Below are 24588 nucleotides of genomic sequence, written 5' to 3'. Positions count from 1 at the left end.
ATTTCGATTGATATGAGTCATTTAATTTATACATTTATAATTTAGTCATTGATTAATACATTTAGTTTGAAGGCGTGACATAGATAATAGGTTTGAAATGTTTTGAGAGAATCAAATTCTTACAAAAAAGGTTAGGAGAGACTGGTGGTAATAATCATTCAGCATGAATGAGAAGAAGAGTTAACTGGTAAACACAGTTATTGCAGGAAAATTTGGATTTCGCTCTATAACAAAACTGCTGCATTCCCATGCTTGGAATAAAATCATATCTCTCGCTTATTAATCTCCTCCATATAATACGTGTATGTGATACGTTGCTCTCATATGTGACTATTCTAATAACGGTAACAAACCTCTCGTTGATTAGTGAAACGCCACAAAGCTTGTTCGAATTTCCCATAGCATTGTTTTCTCACCGCTTGGCTTTCCAGGAATTAGCCAGAACTTGTCGCTCTTTCACCGGCGTTTAACCCTCTGATTTATCGTCAGCCTTTAACCTTCACTTCGCAACGACAAGAGAGAGAGGGATAGTGTGAGAGAGAAAGAAAGAGAGTATGTGAGGATGAGAGAGTGAGAGAGAATGAGTGTGAGTGGGAGAGAGACACTTCTAAGAGTGGGTGGGGGCTTCTAAGAGAGTTTAAAGGCTTCAATGGGAGTGAGTGAGAAAGAAGAGTAAGAAATGAATAATAGTGGGATAGATGAAGGGTGTGAATGAGACAGATGAGACGAGAATAATGAAGAGAATGATAATTCAGTGAAATAGAGTGGCTCGTGTATTGAATTAAACGGATTTCATCCTCAGCTCCATCATGTTGCCCAATTACGCTAACTGAATACCGTGAATAAATTATAATCAATTAATCTTCTCTAAACTGAGGTGCCCTGGAATCCTGTTTGTTAGCTAATAGCGTTACTGTTTGCCTTTGTTTGTTAGGTATTTGTGGATTCGTGTACTTGCTCGCCAGGAATCCTCTTTTGATGTTCGTAACCATTAATTGAGAATTATATCGAAGCTATCCAATCCTGCTGAATAGAACAACAACACAAAATCCATACAAAACAATAATCGTATACATTTGAGCTCTCATGGGCATCAGTTATCTTATCTATCACTATCTCTTCCACTTCCACTTTCCATAAAGAAAATATCTCCGTTACTCCATCAATTATTATTTGTATAATCTTGCAAAGTCAACTGTGTCTTTCTAAACATAAATTATTCCAATTCAACGATTTTAATATTCAATTCAATCCAAATTCTCTATTTCCAGAGTAAAAACACTTTTCAATCATCGATGATAAAAATGATTTCTTGCATGGACTATAGATTTGTACACGTGCTAAGGAATGTGATTGAGAATTCTATAGAAGGATTTGAAATGTTTACAAAAGTAGGCCCAACATCGATAAGTATAATTATGGTTTTGACAATGTTCAGCCTATCAAGTCAATGTATTCCACTGAAATGGTTCTATTAAGAAATCAATCATTACTATTAGATTGTTAGCTCAATATGATAGAGAACTCTTGATAATGATTTGAAAGGAAGTTTTCAAAAGTAACTACAACTTCATCAGTCAACAATATAAATCTGCGTATGTTCAGTTCATCAAGTAAAATGTCCTTCATTGTCCTCCAAATTTGAGTAAATTCAGTTGATCAAGTGAAATGTCCTACAATCTTGTTCTCCATGAAAAGTCATTGATTGGATTGTTGAGATGAAATTATTGATTAATTAATAAATTATTTGCATTGGTTGTTTTAGTGGAGCCGGGCATTGATCTGCTGGCGGCCTTGCAACTGCACAACTCGAGTCGCCAGGGCGTGAGTGTGGCGCCGGGCCCACAGCGACTCAGGCCCGCATTCTATCTGCAAGGTGAGCACTAGGCCTACAATTCACTCCAATCTAAAATAAATTGCGAAATACGAAGAATAGGATTATATTCAAAGCCGTTTCAACAAGAATATGATCTTATAGTGAGGTCCACGTTATAATAGCAGTAGAGAAAGGTAGGAGAAGAGCGTTACCGCCTTGCATTCTCTGCCTTCTCTTGCATTCTCTGCCTTGCCACTGCCTTCTATAGAGGAGAGATGATAGCGGTATATCTGTTGTAAAATCAACTAATGTTAATTCTTGTTTAGAATAATCAATTAATCCATATTCTAAGGATGACAATATCTGCTTTGTCGAATGATAGACAAGGATAGCATCACCAATGTTGATAAAATACTGTCATTATAATATGGAACTCACCATAGCCTATATCGAACATAATTTTATATTCTATTAAAAGAATGTCATACATCCCCCTTCCAACGGGAGTAGCAAGCGCATGATTCTCAACTTATTTAAGTGATAGCTTATCGCGCTGTAAAGCTATCTAGCTAGATAAGGGGTCAAACACAACCTCCGTAAACAAAGCCATAGTGCATGACAGGTGGTTGATGGTAACGTCAGCACAGGTAGGGCATCTACACCAATAAAAACAATAGCTGATATAGATCAGCTGAAATGAACAAATTTTTATTGGTGTATGAGCCCTACCTGTGCTGACGTCACCAGAATGCACTAGGGCTTTGTTTACGGAGGTAGTGGGTGCAACCGCTCCCTTAAACTTTTCAAATTCCTATGTTGATATTATTCTAAATATTCTGATAATTTAATCTAATAAACACGAATAACGAAAAGTAATTTAATCAGCTGTTTTAGCACATTTGAAATTTGAACAAAATGAATGTCACCCGACAACATCGACGACGTCGGCAGTTGGCACAAACCAAAACCAACCATCATCTGAATGAAACAGATGATGCTCAGGCTACTTGAATTGTGTAAATGCAACGGTGCAACCATCCAAGTCTTATTTGCAAAATCAGCCATGATCATGCAAGACTGGCAATAGGTTTGTAGCCTACTACGGTAACGGTAACTATATAACTATGGTTGTATAGTTACTGTAGTTTGTTCATGAGTGATGAGTGAGAAAGTGATTGTGAGTGATGTTAATGTTGTCTGTTTACAAGGGGACTACAGAGACCTCCGCCTGCCACAGTCGGTGTTCGAGCAGGCAGTGGCGCTGCTGCGGCATAACGCCGAGTTCACGGTGGCCGCCTCTCTGCGTCAGGAGGAGGCCAACTCCGGCACCATCGTCTCCTTCTCGCACGGGTTCAACAGGTCAGTTCATTCACATGTCAATATCAAGTCTCATTCAGTATTTGTAAATTACTGTAAATGAGAACGTAGCCTACCGATTCATCTCCAAACCATGTAGCCTACCTGAACAGACAATTTCGAAACATATTTGAAATTTACAAGTTTTTTTTTCAATTTGAAGTTGAAATTAATAGTGGAATAGAATGGATTCACAACACACTATTACAAAGATCTGTTCTGATTCTATTTCCGTCAACATCCATTGTACAAGTCACTTAGACAAATCCCGAGCTCGGAAACCGGCCCTAAATGTGAGTTGTGGTGACATTGACTGCACCCACTACCTCCGTAAACAAAGCCGTAGTGCATTCGTGTGACGTCAGCACAGGTAGGGATCCTACTCCAATAAAAATTCGTTGATTTCAGCTGATCTATATCAACTAGTGTTTTTAATGGTGTAGGAGCCCTACCTGTGCTGACGTAACACGAATGCACTATGGCTTTGTTTACGGAGGTAGTGCTGCACCGAACTTGCTTACAAGAGTACCTACATCCTACAAATCACATGTAATACTATTTTCCGATAATTACTTGGATTTATTGGCAAATATAGAATGAATGTGCACTGCAGGTACCTGGAGCTGCAGTCGAGCGGCCGTAAGGACGAGATTCGGCTGCACTACACGAGCCAGCCCGACTCAATGGTCCACGTTGAGACGTTTCCCTTCCGGCTGGCCGACAACGCTTGGCACAAAGTCGCTGTTTCAGTCAGTGGCGCACAGGTAAAAGTCCACCAATCAAATATAATCAATTGTTTAGCCAATAATCATCATAATATAATTAATATTACACCCAATAATATAAGTTTTTACAATATGTACATTAATTTACAGTTTTGAAAGGTGACATTTCATATTATTTGCAACAGAGCAGTGTTTAACAAGAATAACAAAATTGAGTTCCTTTTTGGGAGGAATATTCCTCTATTTTCGACAATATTCCACACAGCTGAGCTACTTCGGATCATTTGGTTGTTGGGTTGTACCCAAGAAATCTAGAATACATTCATAAGATCCTTGATTGTAGCTGTCTTATTTCTTTATTGTTGTAGGACGCAGTGTCTTGAATCAATTCACATTCTATTTCATGTCAAATACATTGTTAATTCCATTCGTATTATTCTGTGTTAAACAAGCAAAACACAGGTCCAGATTCTCAGGATTTGTTAATTGTAGCTATGTGATTTCATTTCAATGAAAATGTGTAATGTTTCAGGTTCAGTTACTAGTTGACTGTCACCCTCTGTATAGGCGGTTGCTGGTGAGGCCTCCCGATACCAACTTTACAGAGCCGCAGCTCACGCTCTGGGTTGGCCAGCGCAATAATCGACATTCCCTCTTCAAGGTCAGTGCCTCTATGTTTACTTTCTAAAATGAGAAGAATAATATAACGATTATCCGGTTTCCAATTTAGGCTACTGGAATTGATTTCAAATTCATTCAATGTTTCGCAGAAAATCAATTAGATAATTATAATTTTTTCAATTATACTGGAATTGGTTTCAATGTTACACAGAGATCTTCAAGAATAAATAGAAAGGGTATTGTCTCTTTTATGTTTAGGGCTACATGTAATATAAATAGAAATACAAATCTCAAAAAGGGTACTGAGATTTGTATTTCCATTTAGAAAGGAATTAATCTGAAATCGGTATAGTGATAAAATCGAACATTCTCTCACTCCACAATTGGAATCAGTGGATCATGATTCATGAAAAATATTGCTACACGATAGAAGATTCATTTTCTATGAGATATCATACTTTTCCTGTAAATTGTATATTTATCCATTCAGGTGTTTTTTTTAAAAGAAAACCACCGACAAAAAATAATGTATTCGTGTGCCTCTTTGAATTTATAATTACATCAAATCAAATCAATTCATTTATTTCGCCATTAAAAAAAACAATCACAAAAAGAGCAAATGAAATATGATGAACAATAAATTTAAACAAAATACAAGTTTTAACTTAAAAATAAGAAAATAATAATACAAAATCATAAATATCTCTTTACGTATGTTTATATAATTTACGTATTATACATGGCATCACCAGAAAAAGAATAAACTTTAAAGAAACTTAAGAAGAAACACATCTAAAGCAAAGGATAATGATTTTCATAAATGGTAGGCTTAAGTTGTAGGCTTCTAGTGAGAAAGAGCTTTAAGCGGTTACCTTTCCAACTGATGTTCTAAGATCCCGTAATATTTATGATATCACGCGAACCGCAGGCTGGCTAATCCCTTCGATTATCATTTATTTATTTATTTGAATATAGTTTATTAACGTGATTAAATTTGGATAAATGTGATAAGTTCCCCTATTTTACCATATTTCGGTGTAGTAGAAATAATATAGATGAGCAAGAATTTAATACAGCTTTGTATTGTTCTTCGAATAACAAAGATTCCTTAGAAAAAACGACCATAAATATTGAAATGTGTGTCGTCTCGCAACCAACGTATAAGTACAGTCTGCAATCTGTGAATTAGCACTAAAGAAGCGACGCGTTAGTTTGGGCATGCGTTCAATATGCATATGGTTAGGAATCAGGTTGAACGTCTGCAGGGTCCAAATTGTTATAGGCTTATTGCGCTTTAATATTCATACGAATACATTAGGCGGCGCACACGGAGCTCTGTATGCTTTGGTATTGGTGGCCCCGGGCGATTGGGGCGCTCACACTCAGGTAATAGTCTCCTTTTGTGGAGTGCTACTGTGGGGTGGTTGATGAATTATTCATTCGGTGGAACGGGGAAAAGGGTTTCTATTTGAATGACGAAAAGGGCCTCATGTATTTCACTTACTGGTCTCCCTCACTTAACCCCCCCAACACCCTTAGCACCCCCAAACCACAACTTGAATTCACCCTCCAACAAGTGCTTGCTCGAGTGTTATGTGTGTGAGCTCTTCAAAAAAGAATCTTTTACAATCGGAAAAGAAACTTTTGAACGTTCTACTTTGTGGAATGCTTTTTGGTCTTGGGATTTGTATGGAGACTTTTCTTCTTTACCCAAAAAAGATAAAAGCTATCTATATAGATTCAGATTTTATGTTTTTAGAACGTGCGACGGTGGTCTAGCTCATTTCAAAATAAGTCTGTGATTTGATAAACTTTTATGATTATTTATTTTTAAGTAAGAGATCGAAGGTATTCAAACTCGTTATATTCAAGTACCTATGTTTAATTCGTCAAATATAAAGAATCAATTTATGAGCTTGTAAGAATGTTCAAATTACTAAAAAAAGTAAATTCGTATGGCTTTTGTTGGTGGGGAGTCCCTTGCGGGAAGGTCCCATCACCTGAATATATAATTTAAGCCGTCAATGGGCCTTACGACTGTCATACTTCAGCCGGGACCGACAGTTTAACGTGCCCATCCGATAATACGAGAGTGTGATCTGGTTAAAAAACTTTTAAATGACTAATTATTCATTAAATCACTCATTGAAGGACGAAAGAGTTATAGCATACGAGTGGACCGCTACACATACTAATTAGGCCTACAATTTATTGTGGAATAGATTATATGGACCCAATAATGATGCACTGTAATGAATGGAAAAAACGTAATAAAATTAGTTGAATTTTAGTTACTAAGTATCAGAGTACATGTATGTAGCATACCGCCTAAAAAACAGTAATTCTCTCATCATACTTAACAGAGCAATCAATCTCCTGTATTGTAGAAACAAAAAATTTCATACTAAAAATTAAAGATGTCAAAAGAAAGAACATCACAGGGCCTAGCCTAGACTGAGTGGGGTAGTCAAGAAGAGTAGATGAGTAGTCTAAATGATAGAGATGCGAGTTAAGTAGGTACTATACTGAGCTGAGTGAATAGATAGCATGTCTATTGATTACTTGAATAGCCTACCAGTAGAATAATAAATAAGATTCATTACAACGTTACACGGCTCTAGTATGATAATTATTGATTGAGAATAGAATAAAAAGAGTAAAATGATTTTTTATTTGAAATTAGGTTTTTACTTTCGTTTTCTGACTTGGCAAAATAATTAGGACTGTGATTGAGTATGAAAAATTATCACATTAGGAGGACAAGAGCAAAGTTTTATCAAAGATCGCGTTTAGAAACTTGATCAATGGAAACTTCTTTTCTGGGATCTAGTAATATTGAGGATTTATGAATCAGAATGAATGAAAACCACAATAGACAGGAAGACCCCTTTTCGTTTCGCGTGCACGCACTCATGTTGACCACTCTCCACTATTAAGAAAGAAGGAAGAGAAAAAAGCGAAAACTGTTGTCAAAACGGTAAGAGGGGGAAGTGACGGATAGCTCCATTCATCAATTCTCCACATGCGGCTCTCTGTTTTCCACTCATTCATCTCTTGCTAGTTTTGACAGTGTGTTGTAGGGATTATTTTATTTATTTGTTGACTGCTGTAAGATATCTTCCAAATGCTTTTGCGATATAATGAACATTTTATGTTCAGAAGTTGTGATTTTTGTAAGTTTCTGGAGCATGTTTGGATAGCGAACATTTACTGACATCAGATAGACAAGAAGTAACGTACCAGACTTGAAACATAAACATAAATGGACGTGCTATATTTATCTAGAAAAATTACCGTAGATCTTTGTAATAATATCCGTTATCACCTTTCTGTTTTGAAACTTTGATTTATCTCTTCAACAAACTATAATCATGATTTTTCATTATTGTTGAATTATTTTATTTACAGGGAGCTCTCCAAGATGTTAGACTGATAACTGGTCCTCACGGATATTTAAACCAATGTCCACACCTAGACACTAGCTGCCCCACATGCGGGCAATTTTCTTTACTTCAAAATACTGTAGATCAGCTCACAAGGCATCTGCAGGAATTAAAACAAAAGGTTAGTGGTGAGACTACCATCAATGAACTTGGCATGATTTAGGGTGGACCTACATTAAAACCAATATTTTATCCGTTCGTCCGCACACGACTGGTGATGTTTTACTCTCTCTCACTCACTCTCTCTCTCTCTCTAATCAAATCCTCTATCAATACCACAGAAACACGTACGGATAAAAGAGGGACTGACGATATCTTTCGCTCTCTCTCTCTCTCTCTCGACTATAATCAACTCCCTATCCATCAATACCGTTGAGAAAAGGACGGACAAGTTCAATGTAGGTCCACCATTACCATGAATATCTTGTTTATTTTGTCTTTGTACCTAAGGATGGTATTTTTTCTGATTGTTGTTATGTAAGATTTTGTAAAATATTTTGTAGAATTGTAAGATAAACGAAATTATAAAATGATAAGAGAATATCAATTTATTTTTGATGAATTATCATTGAGCTGACAAAGAGGCTAAAGTGCGCGTTTTTGTGGTACACACGCGCGTGTGTTAGTGATTTGTAAGTCCGTCACAGTTTTTTAAATCTATCAATTAAATATGTCTTCAAAAAAAAAAAGAATAAATCTTTAATGTATCATAGTCGGAGCTTCAGTATCCAAATTATAGTTAACCTCGCGAAAATAGTCCGATGGAAATTGTTACGTCTGAGTAGTTCAGATGTGATGATGCATGGTATCAAACATCTACTTCGTGTCCCGTACATGTATAATCATAGCCACCTCTAATACATAACATGAATTACATGTAATACAAAATAACATGTATTAGAGATGGCTATGGTATAAGCCATTCCTTTCTCTATGAACGGTATAAAAATAGTATAGATGATAAAAATAGGCCTATAATCATCGCGCTGGTATAAGAATTACATTGAAATACTTTAATAGTATTTTATTATTGAATGTTATTGATGCTCAAAGCATTGATGAAAAACAGGAATCAGGCAGGAGTGCTCTTGTAGTTGATAAAATCCCCACCAGCAGCTCTGCATGTATGCGCAGACAGTGCGCGGTCAGAGGTCAGGCGTTCCGTGTTCAACGTTCTCATTTCCGCGTTCTTTAAACGTAACAGCTGATAGACAAATAGCACACGGTACCAGCAGCTGACGAGGCAGACGTCAAAATCAGAACGCGGTCAATAACTCTAGCATTCAGGAGTTATTTTGAACGAAAATTCAAAAAATATTGGTAGCGTCAACATGGAAACTAAAAAGTTAATTGAATTAGTTAGAGAAAGACGTTTAATATATGATGTACATGATACTGATTATAGAAATCGTGATAAGAAAACAGAAGCTTGGATGGAAATCGCAAATCAGATGGGAAGAGGAAATGGTAAGTAAATAAGATAAATAAACTTAAAATTACTCTTTTAGTAGTTTATTGCTCTTTATTACACTCAAAAGTGTTTATCAGTAGGCCACAATTTTCACCATTAGGCTATTTCTTTTTTGATGGAACGAGGACACCAATAATACGGTACAACTATAATGCAGTAGAGTATTTATGGGGTTCTGTTTATTAGGTTAGGTTGGGTTTGTCTAGGGTTAAGTTTGGTCAAATTCCTGACATGATAAAGTCAGTTCCTGATTAAAATTAGTGTGTTATCCTTGTCTGTCATTAAGCAATGCAAATAACATCACCCTTTACTAGCATTACAACATTACCGAATTTTATGTTGATCAAGAAGAATTTATTATAAAAAGCTACACTACCAAAAATGTAGTCTTAATATTATAAATTCATGTTTCCATGATAATTTGAAAATGGTGATATCCCTGGTAAATAAAATTTATTTTAGATAGAATTGATCATTATTGGTATAACAATTATAGCTTTTTAAAATATAAGTAGAGACAGAGAATTGAGAAATATGCCGTTCTATAATTTCCACTGACCTGACATTAATCTCTTTATAGGTTCTAGAATCTAAACTATAGGGTCTGGGAAAAACATAGATTCAATTCTTTATCAATCGATAGCCAACCGTTGTACTGATTGGACTTTGTCATAAAATATCATAACACAAAAGATTCCTAATAGAATTTATTGAACCACAAATATTACTCTATGTAATTATCAAGGTGGCACATCAAATTAACGGATGAGATTTTTGTATTCTTTTCTTCATTCAGGGAGTAGAGTGGGAGGTCAATTAATCTACCTCAAACCCTTTCTCCTTAGATTTATGTATGCTCAGTAGTAGTGTTAATTGGGTAATTGATGTCAGTCTTGCTTGGCCAGTCGTAAGTGTGGTACCTATGTCAATATGATCTTGTTTTTCTTTATTTGGGTCACGTGTATTGCCTTCACATTTGGAGTGTGTGAGGGTGACTTTTCAGAAAATCCAAGGAGTTGAGATCACACTGGTTAAAAACAGTTCGCATTCCCAATCTTTCAATCAATGGCTGACAATATAACAACAGTAAGAAGATAAAGAACTGTAGGAAGAAGAACTCTAAGAAGAAGAGGAACAGAAAGAGTAAGAAGAATCTTCTCTTCCTTTTTCTTGCAAATTTTAATTAGCTGTCAATAATTTTTTTCATGACAGACGAGTTCTGGAAAATGTTGCCACAAAATTTTTGATTCTGTAGCCTACTGTAGCTTCCAATATTAATCATTATAAATTTATAATGTTAGTCCACTAACTGATTGCAAGCAGAATTTTTGTTTATGACTAAAATGTAATTTTCCCACTTTTGGGAAGACATTTTATAGTAATATTATTCCCAGCAAATTCTCCCCAAATTGTTTCAGTATAGAATAAGAAATAATTCTCTTACAGTGATTTCCATATCACTTCACTGAATTCATTACACCAACAGTTATAAATCTCATAAAATAAGAATGTCCAATTGACGTTAAGCTCAAAAGGTTATAGGGATAAGAATACCTTACCTAAGGTTATAGGGAAAGAATTATGTTATTGTCAGACTGTCACATTATCGTTATTATAAATAAGGTTTTTCTTGCAGGAAAACAATGGTGTATAAAATGGAAAAACCTCAAGGACAACTATAATAGATTTCTGAAATCAAATCAATGCCAAACTGGACAGGAGTACAAGAAATACCGAAACTGGCCGTGGGCAGAACTGCTCAGGTTTCTGGACGATTTCAAGTTTGAAAGAACTGGTGAAATCCATATCCCAGAAGTGCAAGTAATCATCAAAGAAGACGATCATCACAAAAATCGCGAATTGAACATTGAAGAGGTGCCAGTGGTAATTAATACTTCTTTGAATAGAACCCGAGAAGTGCAACAAGTTGAACAACCTGAAGACATTATAGTGAAATACATAGAGGAGAAAATCAAACAAAATACTAATACAACTATGGATGAGGTTGATCTTTTCTTTCTAAGCTATGCTCGAAGTTTTAAGAAGTTGTCACCACGAATGCAAGCTAAGCTCAAACTAGATATAGCAACTCTATTTGCTCGGTATGAATTGCAAGCAGCAGGAGAAACTAGCAGCAGGTAATACTCAAACTATATATAGCAACTCTATTTGCTCGGTATGAATTGCAAGCAGCAGGAGAAACTAGCAGCAGATAATAATAATCTTTTGAACAGGAAAAGGTTGGTCATTCACAATTTTGTGATGCAGGAGTCATACCTGCAGTGTATGTAATATTTTGAGTATCATAATAATATACCTTATGATAATGACTGATGATTTTTGTTGTTGTCAATACTAGAGTTTCTCGGTTCAAATTCAAATAATTTTAATTCTCTTATTTGTTACAGTTTATAGTAATTTATATTCTTTGTTACCGGTATGTCAATTCCATTGAAAGATTTATACTAGTTCAAAATTACATAAATTTCCTTATTTATTTAATTATTTTATATTTATATAACATTTATTCATGCTTTATGTTATAGTCAAAAGAGTTTTTTATTTCGAAATGAATTAATTCAATCATCTCATCCATTCCAAGTTCTACTATTATTATGATCAATGAGTTCACTTCAAAAATGTGTTCATAATGGTCTTTTTCGCAGAGCTCTTGGCGAAATAACTTTTAGTATTATTCGATAATAATAAGACATTCAAATATAAAAAGTGAAGCAATGGTTTATTTTTCCATTGTTACAAAAAGTTTGATAAGTGTAGATTATTTGACTATCGACATTTTTCATCTAATAAAAACGTCTAGTCTATATTTTGCTTGGATTTTCTTCCTCCAGTTTGCATGTAGTTTATAAATATAATTTTCTTTCAAACTGTACAACTCATTGAATCAATTTATTCACATGCAAAAATAAGTAGAAAAACGATCGTCATTTTCAAGTAGTTCAGAGTATATTTACTCTAAATTTGGTTTATAATGTTAATTTTCATTGATTGTAATTAATAGGCTTATACAATATAACAGTCAATCACAAAATGATGTTTAAGATTATAATTGTGTATAACTATCTATTTTAATTATTTTAGATGAAATGTTTTTTCAAATTGGTGAATTAAATAGTGTATTAAACTTTTCTTCACATCCTTGTTTGCTGTTAATTGGATACATTGTTTCCTCTTCTTTCGACTCTTTGACCCCAGCAGACTCTACAAAAGCAAAGCTTCTTCTTCGACTAAAAATTAACTTCATACTAATTGAGCAATGCTTCTCATCGACTGAAAATTAACTTCACGAAGAAATTCAGAAATGTAATTGGAACACTCTTGAATTTGACTAAAAATTAACTTCATACTACATGAGCAATGCTTCTCATCGACTGAAAATTAACTTCACGAAAAAATTCAGAAATGTAATTGGAACGCTTGAATTTGACAGCCGCAAGTTTGCTCTTGGAGCCTCATGAGTCATGACTGGAATACGTAAAGCCTGACCGCTTTTTGTCTTTGCGTACCTCAAATTCAAATATAATCGAATTGCACATAGAACAATAATACTATTCTGGCACTGAACTGGAGAAAAACAAATAGCCTAATTTAGATACCCAGAAGACTTCGACAACAGAGAATCTAGCTAGAAGGGAAACCAATGAATGCTACTATAGAAAATACTTGTACCCTACGGTTGTAATATCCACCGGTAATAATTTGATTATTTGAATTTTCAATGATTGTAATGTTATTTCAACTTATACTCCTCAATTCCAATAAATTTTTTATAATTTTTCAGATAATCTATGCCATATTTCATCTTATAAATATGTATCACACTACTCTTCATACTGATTCAGGGAGCGTTCAGGTTCAGGCGCTCCGAGATTCAGCTGTCTTAGAAGGATGGATTATGGATAAATACCACATCCATATGGATATAATATCTGTATCCTCTTAGGACCGTTGACCGCTCTCTGTGTACACACACCCTCAATGATATTATAATCTTTGAATTCCAATGCAGAATTATTCTTAGCAAATAAGTTTATAACTTTTCCTACAGTTATCTTGAAAAGTGACCATTCCTGCACTACTGACTGAACGCAAAGAATCACTTTTCCGCACTAGTGCGCAAAGTAATACTTTGCGTACCGGTACTCCAGATTTGTAGCATGACAACGCAATGAAAATTATTCATATAATTTTGACAATAAAATTTTAAAACTAATTGATAAATTATTAAGATTAAAAAATTTGAAAATTGGTATATAAAAATTATAAATTTTTTTAAATTTAAAGATTTGAAAATTTTAAAATTTAGAAGAAAACAATTTTTTATTGAATTATCAATTTTAAAATTAAATTTGTTGTTAATCACAAAATCATACAGACAACATTGGATGGATTGCAAGACATTCTACCCATAATTATTCACTTTTCATATTCAATGGTAACTGTAGGAAAAATTTAATGTGAAATACGTGCGCAAGTTCCTTTGCTGCACTCAAGAAACCATTCCGTAAATGTTTCTTTTGGTGCAGAAAAGTGCCACTTTGCGCACTAGTTGCACAAGTAACTATTGATCGCCTTTTGTCGATATTGCTGTTGTAGAAATGACTGTATTTTATTGATTGATTCATACAATAAGTACATCATCAAAATGTTAGGGAGAGATAATAGGGAAATAGAGAAAAATAAGTTAACCTTGTGTTATTCCTCTCCCAAACTTAGATAAGGTTAAACATAGTCCGAAGTAGGTTAAGTCTTGTAGTTGTTCACTTCACAAAATGTTCAGTCCTTAATTTGTATTTTTGTATTTGTATTGAATTTATTTCGCCAAAAAAGCACATTACATCATTAAAATACAGCAAGAATATAAGAAACCAATCACCTGCAAGGAAAATCCTGTGATTTTATTGAGTAAAATCCAATAACCACATTGATCGGATATTTATTCAGTTGGAAGTATTCGCTTTGTTATTGTCACCAACGAAGTATATATATCTTAGAGTTAGATTTATCTTCCATACTCGTGTTGTGATATAAATCTAGATAAAGAATGTTGTATTTGTAAATGATTGAATTTGTCTAGTTCTTATTATAAGTCGATCTCTTAACAATTGATTTGACGTCCTGAAAATCAAAAGCGGGAGAATCGTTGATTTCTTTAGATTTTCGAGATTTAAGAAATGAGTAAATGAAACAAAATACTATCAAATGAGTTTATTGCAAGTAAATGTATTCATTGCTTTCACCGCTGTTATTACCTTCTTATCAATTTGATTATAAACATAGATTTGTACATGATTATATCAATTAATAAAGTGAAATGTTTCTTATCATTAACAATCATGCCTCAGAAATAACGAGAAAATATTTTCAATCCGACTGAGTCACTGTCGAAGTTGCAGAACCGTTCCATAATGAAATAAAATAATAAAACCGTAGAATTTGACGATTTATGTGTGTTTTTATCTCATTATATTATATGAATCAACTAACTATTGGAGAAGACTAGTGGAAAAAATCTGGAGTAGAATTGGAGTGTTCTAGTTTCTATTATAGTTGTTCTAGTTGTTCATTATAGTTGCTATTTTAGCGTGACATTTGATTTATAAAACGTATTGAGTGAATAATGAAGCTAATTTTTTTCAGCACGGAGAAATCCAGTGCCGTCCAGTGCAATGTCCTCATATCAATTGTAAAAATCCTGTTCATAATCCCGGGGAATGTTGTCCCAGCTGCCTCAGTAAGTATCATAACCAATCAATTTTTGTTTTTCTTTTCTATCAACAGTAACTCAGAAATACAGTGTCCGAAACGTCACGCACCATAGAGTTCTTACACTTTTATTTTAACAGCATATCAATTAATCCGTTCACTATTGTATTGTTTTGAGGTGATAATTCTCTAATGATCTAAAATGAATTAATCTTCTATAATTCTCAATTCTATTTAGATATACTGCAGTTTAAACTCGAATTTCAAGTTAAATGCATGTTTTTGACACTAACTTGATAATTATTTATTTATTTATCAGGTTAGCACAAACAATACAATGATCGGAAAAGAAAAAACAGGCTATTGCCCAAAACTTTTCCAATTTCCTAATTTAGTTCCAAATTGTCAAAATGGTGGGATTAGCCAAAAATAGTCTTTAAAAACTAGTGATTCTATGTATTTAGACTTTCAAGTAGACTGATATAAATTACTTCTACACGGGAAACGGACGGTTAAGAACTGCGCTGTTCTTGGTGGCTAGTGGAGGGGGAAACACGCCGTCAAGGTCACTGGACTCTCCACCAACTGTCATTATGCTGCTGTGATTGAAAGATCATCGCGTGTTTTCATACTAAACATTTTTATAAGAAATTTTGAATCAGTATTTGAGACTCAACTCAACTTCCAAAGCCCAATAACAACAGTTATGTTTATTAACAACCCATTCAGATGGAAATGAGCTTCGTCACTCATTAACACCGTCAATTATTCTTAATTTCCTAAAAAATGTGTAACATTTAATCAGCAAATTGTTGATAGTCCACTGGCTTCAACATTTGGGTACTGATTCACCACTTAATACTGACCAGAGCGGCATAATAGCGACTGAATGGTAGATGGTGGGCAGTCAATTGATCATGATGGTGCGTTTGTCCCACCACCAACCGCCAGGTTGATTCAAACCCATTCGTTTCCCGTGGTCCAATCCGTCGTGGTCCGTGGTCTGTATAATGTATATGAATAAATCTTTAGTATGTTATGTTATGTTTTTGAAGGGACGGATTCAAGGATTCAACGGTTTAAAGAATCTTAAATGTCAACCGAAGCTTAAGTATGTTAGTTGGGTAAACCAATACCTGTGTCCTTAACAAGGTCCAGAAGTTTTTCCCCTATACTAACTTTCCATTCATCACCTGGTTGCTTACAGTCAGACAGAGCCCTTCTTCTAGCCCCTAGTCTTCCGCAATCCAGCATGATATGCTTGGCAGTCTCTTCAGACTGATTACAAAGCCTACACATCTGGCTTTCATTTCTGAGTCCAATTGTGTGAAGATGTTTCCTGAAGTGGCCGTGTCCAGTCATCAGGGCAATCAACTGCTTGACCTGACCTCCACCCAGACTCACCAGCCAGCTTGCATCTGTCAGCAGCCTTTTGCCAAGAGCTTGACCAGGGTGACCTTGCCATTGCTGGTGGTGTAAGTCCTTGCACCATTTACTTATTGTATGGAAGGCAGTTGTTTTACTTATGTCACAACTTGGCTCTAGACTAAAGAATGGCATATTGGAACCGCTTAGCAAGCTCATCTGCACGCTCGTTACCTCCTATGGCCAAGGTACCCAACCAAGATTCACAGAGTTGCGTGTTGAGTGTTTTGTGGCACTCCCACACCAATTTAGACTTGATTTCATTGGTGTCAAGAGCCTTGAGGGCTGCCTGACAATCCAACAGGTTTACTATATACTTGTCGCAATAGCGTCGATGCCTATGTTGGCACAAGCCATGATGCGCCAAATTTCTGTCAGAAAGATAGTACAGTGTTGTCCCAGACTAGCACAGAGTTCTGTTCTGGGTGAATCACTGTACACCCCGTATCCAGATGTCCCTTCAATGAGAGAACCGTCAGTGTATCAGAAAGGCTACCTCTTTCGAAATAGGGCCCTTCCTCAGACTTCCACTCCTCTTGGAGCAGAATTTAACAGAGAAAACCAACCATCTAAGTACTCATGACATCTGAAGTCATTTCAAGCACAGAGCTGTGAGCAACAGCTTTGTTGATTGTGCAGTGGCCTGCTCCAGACAGGCCTTCTCTCCATTGGCCTGCAATTTTCAGTCGATAGGCTGATTCTCGTGCTTCTTTTATGATAAAATCGGTAGTAAGTCATTGTCAACATATAGATGGCGGATCAGTGTAAAGTTGTGTGGTTTTAGTTAGAGTTGTGTTTGCAGAGTGTTTGTAGTGTGTTTGTAGTTAGAGTGGTTTGTGTTTGCAGAGCAGTGCTACCTGCGCGGCACCCTGTACGACCACGGCGACTCGGTGAGCCTGAAGCAATGCGTGGAGTGTGAGTGTCGTGACGGCAGCATGCATTGCACGCGCATCGACCCCGACACCATGTGTCCGCCCCTCGCCTGCGCCCCCCACCTCCAGTTCAGTGTGCCCGAGGAGTGCTGCAAGTTCTGTCCTGGTCAGTTCTGGTTCTGCCCCAAGTCTTAGCCTTAACTAATTGCATACAATTTTTCAGATTCAGATTGCGCAAAAAAGGTTTGTGCTCCAACATGTGCAGGATTCAGTTAGATGATTTCCATTGCAACAGCATCTGAGTTCTTCAGAAGCGATAAATTTGTCAAAATAATACATGAGAACATAGTACAATATGGATATCAATCGATATCAAAGTTCTTGTGTCCTAGTCTTCATATCGGGGTCACACATAATTATGTTACTTTTTAGAGAAAATATAGCATAACAAAGCAAAAATACAGTAGCACTTATGTAATCTTCTCTATGGCTACGTCCAGCTTTAGACTATTGAATAAATATAAAAGTACACAAACATTAGTTCAGAATTGAATACAAGTAATGTAAACAATAAATTGAATTTGAATTGAATAAATTCAATAGTTTATTTTTCCTTCATACAATGCATACATGTATGTCTATAATTATATAAATACAATTGACAATTAACAAAATAAGTTAAAAGTAAAAAAGTATTATTTTTAAATACGGAAAGTCCCTGAAAAGGTAAAAAAACCTTTCAAAGGTTGAAAATAGAAGTCAAATAAATCAGAAATAAATATAAATATGGTCCAATGAATAAGATATTTTAATGCTTAGTCGTTATTAAAAATATTCAAATTAGGTAAAGTTATCTTTTAATATTTATTTTTATTTTCACACAACATATTTTGAATTCTCATTCGTTTGAAATTGTGAAGTTTAACATACTTTAGTGTTTGTTTTGAAGTGTAACAGGAATGTGAACATGAAAGTATAAAATCTGTATGGTATAAAAAAGTAAAGTAATAAATAATTTATAAATTTTTATCCATTTAAAAGTGTGAAGTTTAACATACTTACGTATTTGTTTTGAAGTGTGACATGAATAATATAAAATCGAATACCGCGGATTAACGTAGTTTTTATCATTAGGTATGGCACTGAGCATCAACTGAGTAAATCGACACTTGTTTGACAAGTAATGTTGAATAGAAAATGTTGAATAATAATTTACAAGTGATTTTACAAAGTAGGTGGCGCTTCGCCCTGCACGTGAACAGTCTCGTCCAATGACAAACAAATTTGAATCAGCAAAAGTACACAAATCGGAAGAGTACTCTAGTGCTGGCTTCTCATAGGTAGAAAAATAATTGCTCTTGATTTTTATTTGATTGATTTTTGATTTGAAACTTCTTATTGTCCCATAAGTTTACACACATGGAAAACTTACAAAATTATTATATTATCCTTCAGAAACAATAAAGCCCAAAGGTATATCACCTCTTGATCTAAATATATAAATAGATTGATCCATAAACGTGTGAAGTCCATGGTCACTCATGATGGAAAAGGTTTGCAATGCTTCTCAATCCATAGAATGCATTTTCTCCCTTAATCAGTGTTTTCAATAACCGTTGGATCTAATAAATGTATAGTTCATACTAAGGGGTGTAAAATGTTTCTCATCCTTTGGAAGGTGTGTGTGTATATATATAAGAGACTCCAAACGATAATATTTATGTTAAATGTGAATTAGGTGTAATACATTTTTGGTTGTGTTAATAATCCTTTGATTCCATATTTTCATAATATGATGCCATAAGAAATTTCATTCTATTCTAACTATGTGATTTGTGCCTCATGCTATTAACAATTGATTGATTGTATTTGGATTGGTTCTAATCCTTCTCAGTTATTCAAACATATGATTATACAATTCACGTTCAATGTTTCCACTTTCAAACCAATTTTCCAAAATTCATCCATTTGTACAAATTTTCAATTAGTGTAAGTAATATAGTACAAAATACATCAAACTGTACATAGAGGAAGTTCACTAATTCATATCATGTGTTCAAATACATTTTCACTTGACAAATGTTTCTCAGTTTTACAAAAATTTTCATTTTTTCTCAACATAATGGTAGTTTTTGTTCATCAATGATCTTTTGTCACCGGTTAATAATGTGTATAATAACATTTAGAAAGTTAGATCTAATTTTCCTATTCTAAAATTCTGCTTAAATTTGGCCTATAAATAGGAATGGCTTGCTACTCCTAACAGCATTGCGTTGTACGATATAATTTTGGAAATAATGCCTACTAATACACTAAAATATGAAAATGCAATTGCGATTGACACATTCATTTTTTAATCTATTTCTCAAATTCATCTTATTCCCATAATATACAGAAATAAGTTATACACTGTACCTGAAGAACCAAAATCTATTGATGTCACTTAAAAATCCAACCTCAATACTCTAAAAATATTATTAGATATATTATCTAAAATATTATTCATATACCTGTTCCATAAGAATTTAAAGTCTTACTGTATAGGAAAATGGCTCCCACGCACATTTGTATTTATCACATGGTTTGCTGAATTATCCACTTCTTGTGAAAGGAATCCTATTTACTTTATTAAAGGACTTTAGAATTTTCATGAAAAACAACCCAGGATGTTAAAAATAGAGTTGGTCTCTCTACTAAATTTGTCATCCCACTTCTACTCTCAATAAACTAATTTGATATCAATTCCTCGCTTTTGCAATACTGCGCATGATTTGTAAACTCCAAATGCGTTTCAAGGTACTGTACTCCATCTTCAGCATACCTTATTTTCTAGTATACAAAATGTCTGGAGATGGCGCACAGTGTGCTAAAACACGTCCATAATTTATTTGCAAAACATGCTCATACATTGTAAGAATATCTTACCATTTTCATTTATTTGTACAAATCACTCATAATTAATATTATAATGAAAGAGGAGAAACAGGAGAAACCTTTGATATTTCTCTCCCGAATTTAGATTAATATCAGTTCTGTTTACATTCATAGATTAACTAAACAATCAGTATTTTTCAAGATGCTGTACAATCAAAATTATCGTATTGTATTATCCAAGGACTGCTAGTCTCGTTTAAGAAATATCCTTATTAAAATTCCCACAAGTGAATTGAATTCTATTCATTTCACCAAGATTATACATAATTATAACTTTTTTAACAGGTTACATACATAATAACAATGTAAATTAAAACTAGAGACATCATAGCTTCTCATAACTAAAATGAGTGGGTATTGTTTAATACACATGTATAGCTGGGAATAAGATGAATGTTTATTGTAGTATGTGATGAGTTAGTACTAATGTGAATGGAATGTGCATGGCAATGGAAAGGCGTGGACTACTGTGGCAAGGGGCATGACTGTCACGCGAATGCGAGCTGTCTGAATCTACAGACCACGTACGCCTGTCACTGCAACACCGGCTATGCAGGCGATGGACACGACTGTCAAGGTAAGTTTGTTAACTCACCTTCTGTGCTCTGTATTTTCAGCTCCAAAACTATCACAATTCTGCGTCAATACTTTACTTTCATTGTAGGGGTGCTCGTAGGGAGTCAATTCACTAGTCAAAAGGAGACGTTCGAAACTAGGAACTTGGAGTCAAACCAAGATTTAGATATGCTCACATAGGGCGAGTTGTCGTAACTCAATTGAATAGTCAAAATAGGAGCCATTAAAAACTAGAAACTAAACTATTGTCCAAGGTTTACACATACAGCACCAGACGGACGTATGCAGACAGACGGAGGAGGAATCCCACCCCAGGTTATCGAATGCTGTAATGCACACAAACCTCAGTCTGTCTGAGTATGTCTGCTCACATCTGAATGAAGACGTTTGGTTTTTTCTCCATCTGCCTGCATACGGCTGTGTGCTGCTGTGTTCGCTTCAACTAAACAGAAGAATAATCGATCCTGTATCAATATTGATATAATATTTCACGTTCCATTCAATGTTTTCTCTTTACCATCTAGTCTTCGAATATTGTCAATGTTCTTTCAATGAAACTTGGAGTGGAAGGGAACTTGGAGATAATGAAGAACAGTGAACTTGGCAGTCAACTTGATCCGTTATGATCAGACTATGGAGGCACCAAGTATAAACACAATCATACATGCAGTATACTTATAAATATCATGAACAATACTCTTATACTTTATTATTGTATAAATTCTGGGTGAATCCATGGCTTTGTAAAGCAACCGGAAGCTGGGTAACCAACTAAACTGTGAACGTACTCGTTATTGAAATGACTGTAATTGATAAACATCCTTTTTCCAGGTGGATGAAATATATCGGTTTTAGGACAACCTAGTTGCAACTGTTAGGCTTTTTACGTTGAAAAACTTGGTTTCGTTATCAGATATTAAACGTTATTCGAATACCCCACAAAATTTGCAGAAACATCTTGACAGTCTGTAAGTCAAATGTAATTATACTCTGTCCAGACTGCGATGAGCGCTGAAAGATTAAGCCGACCCTCCTACTACCCACACACACAAGCCCAGTCTCCTTTTGTGTGTATGAGTAAAGGGACGGTCTGTCTACCTGTATACTAAGTAGTATACATAGTATATCAATGTCGCAGGTAGGCCGGGCGTGTGCGCTTGCGCGTGGAGGAGCGAGGGTCAGCTTAATCCTTCAGCGTTCTTCGGAGTCTGGACAGAGTATAATACATTGACTTAGAATAGAATAGATTTATTATTAAAAAATATATAACATATACATGGGATCTCGTCACGTCGGTCAGGTACAAAGGAAAGTGATAGACATCTACATAGATGAAGTAACTCAGATACAATATAAAACAAAGTTAGATAATATAAAACATCAGACAACATAAAACAGCATAAGATACAATGTAAAATGATGTCAGATAACATGAAGCAACATCAGATAGCTAAGTTCGTTAATGTTAGAATAATTAGTTTTGGTACAATCTCCCTATCAGAAAAATAAAACAAAGCTGACCTTCACTATAAATAAATATTAGAAATCTAAGTCCCCTTTCAAAATTGTTCAATCACTCTATATTTTCTTGTGAAGTAGCTGTATTTTGGCTAGCTTTGGGCATTAAATGCACTAAATTTTATCCCATTATCAAGTGTCACTATTTTTGTATGCATTGGTTTTGACCTTGAAAATTTGTTGTCAGTATATACTGTTCATTGATTTGTTTATTGTCGTGTTTGTGTAGACGTGGAAATTATGTAATTACTTTTATGGCAAGAAAATAAATGAATGTTTTATGTGTTTGTATAGAGGTGGATGTTACGGGTATTTAATGTTATGAGGAATGAACGTATTGTGTGTGTTTGTATAGACGTGGACGAATGCCTGGAGGAAGGCGGTCTGGACGGCCATCACTGTCACTCGAACACGCAGTGCGTGAACACACTGGGTGGTTACGAGTGCCAATGCCTGCCCGGCCACCGCCGCCTTGATCGCTTCAACTGTGTGGAGGTCGACGAGTGTCAGACGGGTCTGCACGCCTGTCATGCGCATGCCACCTGCCAGAACACGCAGGGCAGCTACCACTGTCTCTGCCAGCAGGGCTACTCGGGAGACGGATACAACTGTACTCGTATGTATCACGTACAATCTGCCAACAATAAACTCATGGATCTATCACTTTTTGAATCAGCTATTAGCCTGGTTTTCACTAGTAGAGTTAGTGCTCGAGTAACTGGCATACTAAGTGCCGGTTGCACAACAGCCGGTTAAATTTTAACCGTGATCAATTCCATAAGAACCAATCAGAGAAGCCGTCTTTTATAAAACGCCTTCTCTGATTGGTTGTCGTGAAATTAATCGCGGTTAAAATTTAACCGGCTGTTGTGCAACCGGGCCTAACTCTACTCTACTTACTTGGTCGAGTAACTGTTTTCACTACAATTGAGAATAGTGGGTAAAGTGTGGTGTTCAGTGAACAGAACTAACCTTAAAATGTCAATACTTTTCAATAAATTAAACACTTATTAACACTTTAATAAATTAACACTTTTTAATAAATTAATACTTTCTAATAGATAACAATACTTCTTTAACTTGATAGCCTACGGTACGACTCTACTCTACTAGCTCGAGACTCATTAGCATAGTAGTGGTGGTAGCGTGAGAAGTGGTAGTGGGGGAAGGCAAGTGGTAGAGTACTATCCCACTCTACTAAAAACTAGTACTCTACCATGACTCTACTTTATCATGAACGTTTTCATTGGGAGAGTTCACAAGATAGTACTTGCTCTACCACTTACTCTACTAATGAAAACCAGGTTCTAGAATTATTTGTCAGGCACCACCTCTAGCAACATGTAGGCCATTTTTGCATAACTATTGAGCTTCATTATAATGGCAGTGGAGAAAGATAGGAGAACAGTGTTGCCTATTCTCACCCTTGCCACTACCTTCTATAAAAGATAGCCAATACCGGTATATCTATGTATTATTACTGTGCATCCTTGTTTAGAGTAATCAATTATAATTAATTTGGAAAGGAAATAGATTTTCCACTGATTTCCATTAATGAATTCTCATAATTGAATATTTTGCTAATTGATTAAATTTCTACATTGTTAAAAAACGATCTGACAACTTTGTGGAGCTAGAAAAGGATAGCGCTATCTGCTTTGTCGAATGATAGACTAGGATAGCAACACCATTGTAATCAATGGTGCTATTATAACCTGTACCTCATTATAGAAATACGTCTTTGAAGAGGTAGCCGGCGTATCTCCAAATGTTAATAAATTTGTCCATTTGCCACCAGCGTAACGTTGATTTAACATTGAGAGATAGGACGGACGGCTACGTCTTCCGAAGACGTATTTTTAGCTATGTTAAGCTTGGTGTGAAAAGGCTTTCATAGTAACTAAGGCGGGATGCACACCGGAGAAACGCGTTTCGTGAAACAAGTTTCAGGAAACGTGAAACGAAAGTTGCTTGCAATCGACTGATAAGATTTACACAGGATTGTGCACACTGCGTTTCATGAAACTCCAGTTTCTTTGATTGCGTGAAACCAGATTTCGTGAAACTCGAATAATCGGTTTCCTCTAGCTGTAGTTTCACGTTT

The 24588-nt window shown here is 35.3% G+C and overlaps 2 protein-coding genes across 3 annotated transcripts in view; both read left to right on the top strand.

The window, feature by feature from the left end:
- Window positions 1-24588, top strand: part of LOC111058284 (protein kinase C-binding protein NELL1) — a 130036-nt gene that overhangs the window by 82102 nt on the left and 23346 nt on the right. The window contains exons 3-12 of the mRNA XM_039422971.1: window positions 1766-1876; window positions 3025-3175; window positions 3786-3936; window positions 4430-4558; window positions 7927-8119; window positions 11069-11316; window positions 15094-15187; window positions 17431-17622; window positions 20848-20967; window positions 22840-23100. Of these exons, the coding sequence (XP_039278905.1) occupies window positions 1766-1876; window positions 3025-3175; window positions 3786-3936; window positions 4430-4558; window positions 7927-8119; window positions 11069-11316; window positions 15094-15187; window positions 17431-17622; window positions 20848-20967; window positions 22840-23100 (1650 nt within the window). The remainder of the gene's footprint in view (window positions 1-1765; window positions 1877-3024; window positions 3176-3785; window positions 3937-4429; window positions 4559-7926; window positions 8120-11068; window positions 11317-15093; window positions 15188-17430; window positions 17623-20847; window positions 20968-22839; window positions 23101-24588) is intronic.
- On the top strand, window positions 9175-13594 carry LOC111064541. 2 transcript variants are annotated; one of them, XM_039425092.1, is made up of 3 exons: window positions 9175-9428; window positions 11069-11570; window positions 11645-13594. In XM_039425092.1, exons 1-3 carry the CDS (start codon window positions 9293-9295, stop codon window positions 11646-11648), a joined length of 642 nt encoding a protein of 213 aa, XP_039281026.1. In that variant the 5' UTR covers window positions 9175-9292; the 3' UTR covers window positions 11649-13594. The 2 variants fall into 2 exon arrangements, with proteins under 2 accessions (XP_039281026.1, XP_039281027.1); XM_039425093.1 differs by having other exon boundaries at window positions 11069-13594.

Source organism: Nilaparvata lugens, chromosome 3 (assembly GCF_014356525.2).
Source record: "Nilaparvata lugens isolate BPH chromosome 3, ASM1435652v1, whole genome shotgun sequence".
Classification (NCBI taxonomy): Eukaryota; Metazoa; Arthropoda; class Insecta; order Hemiptera; family Delphacidae; genus Nilaparvata; species Nilaparvata lugens.
The sequence above is the reverse complement of the archived record's forward strand: the minus strand, read 5'-3'. Positions and strand labels throughout refer to the sequence as shown.

Bases quoted from the DNA above. Each gene is read 5' to 3' on its own strand.
- LOC111064541 (XM_039425092.1), top strand. From the start codon at position 9,293: ATGGAAACTAAAAAGTTAATTGAATTAGTTAGAGAAAGACGTTTAATA. The intron at 9,429-11,068 runs GTAAGTAAATAA...TTTTTCTTGCAG, and splicing joins TCAGATGGGAAGAGGAAATG to GAAAACAATGGTGTATAAAA.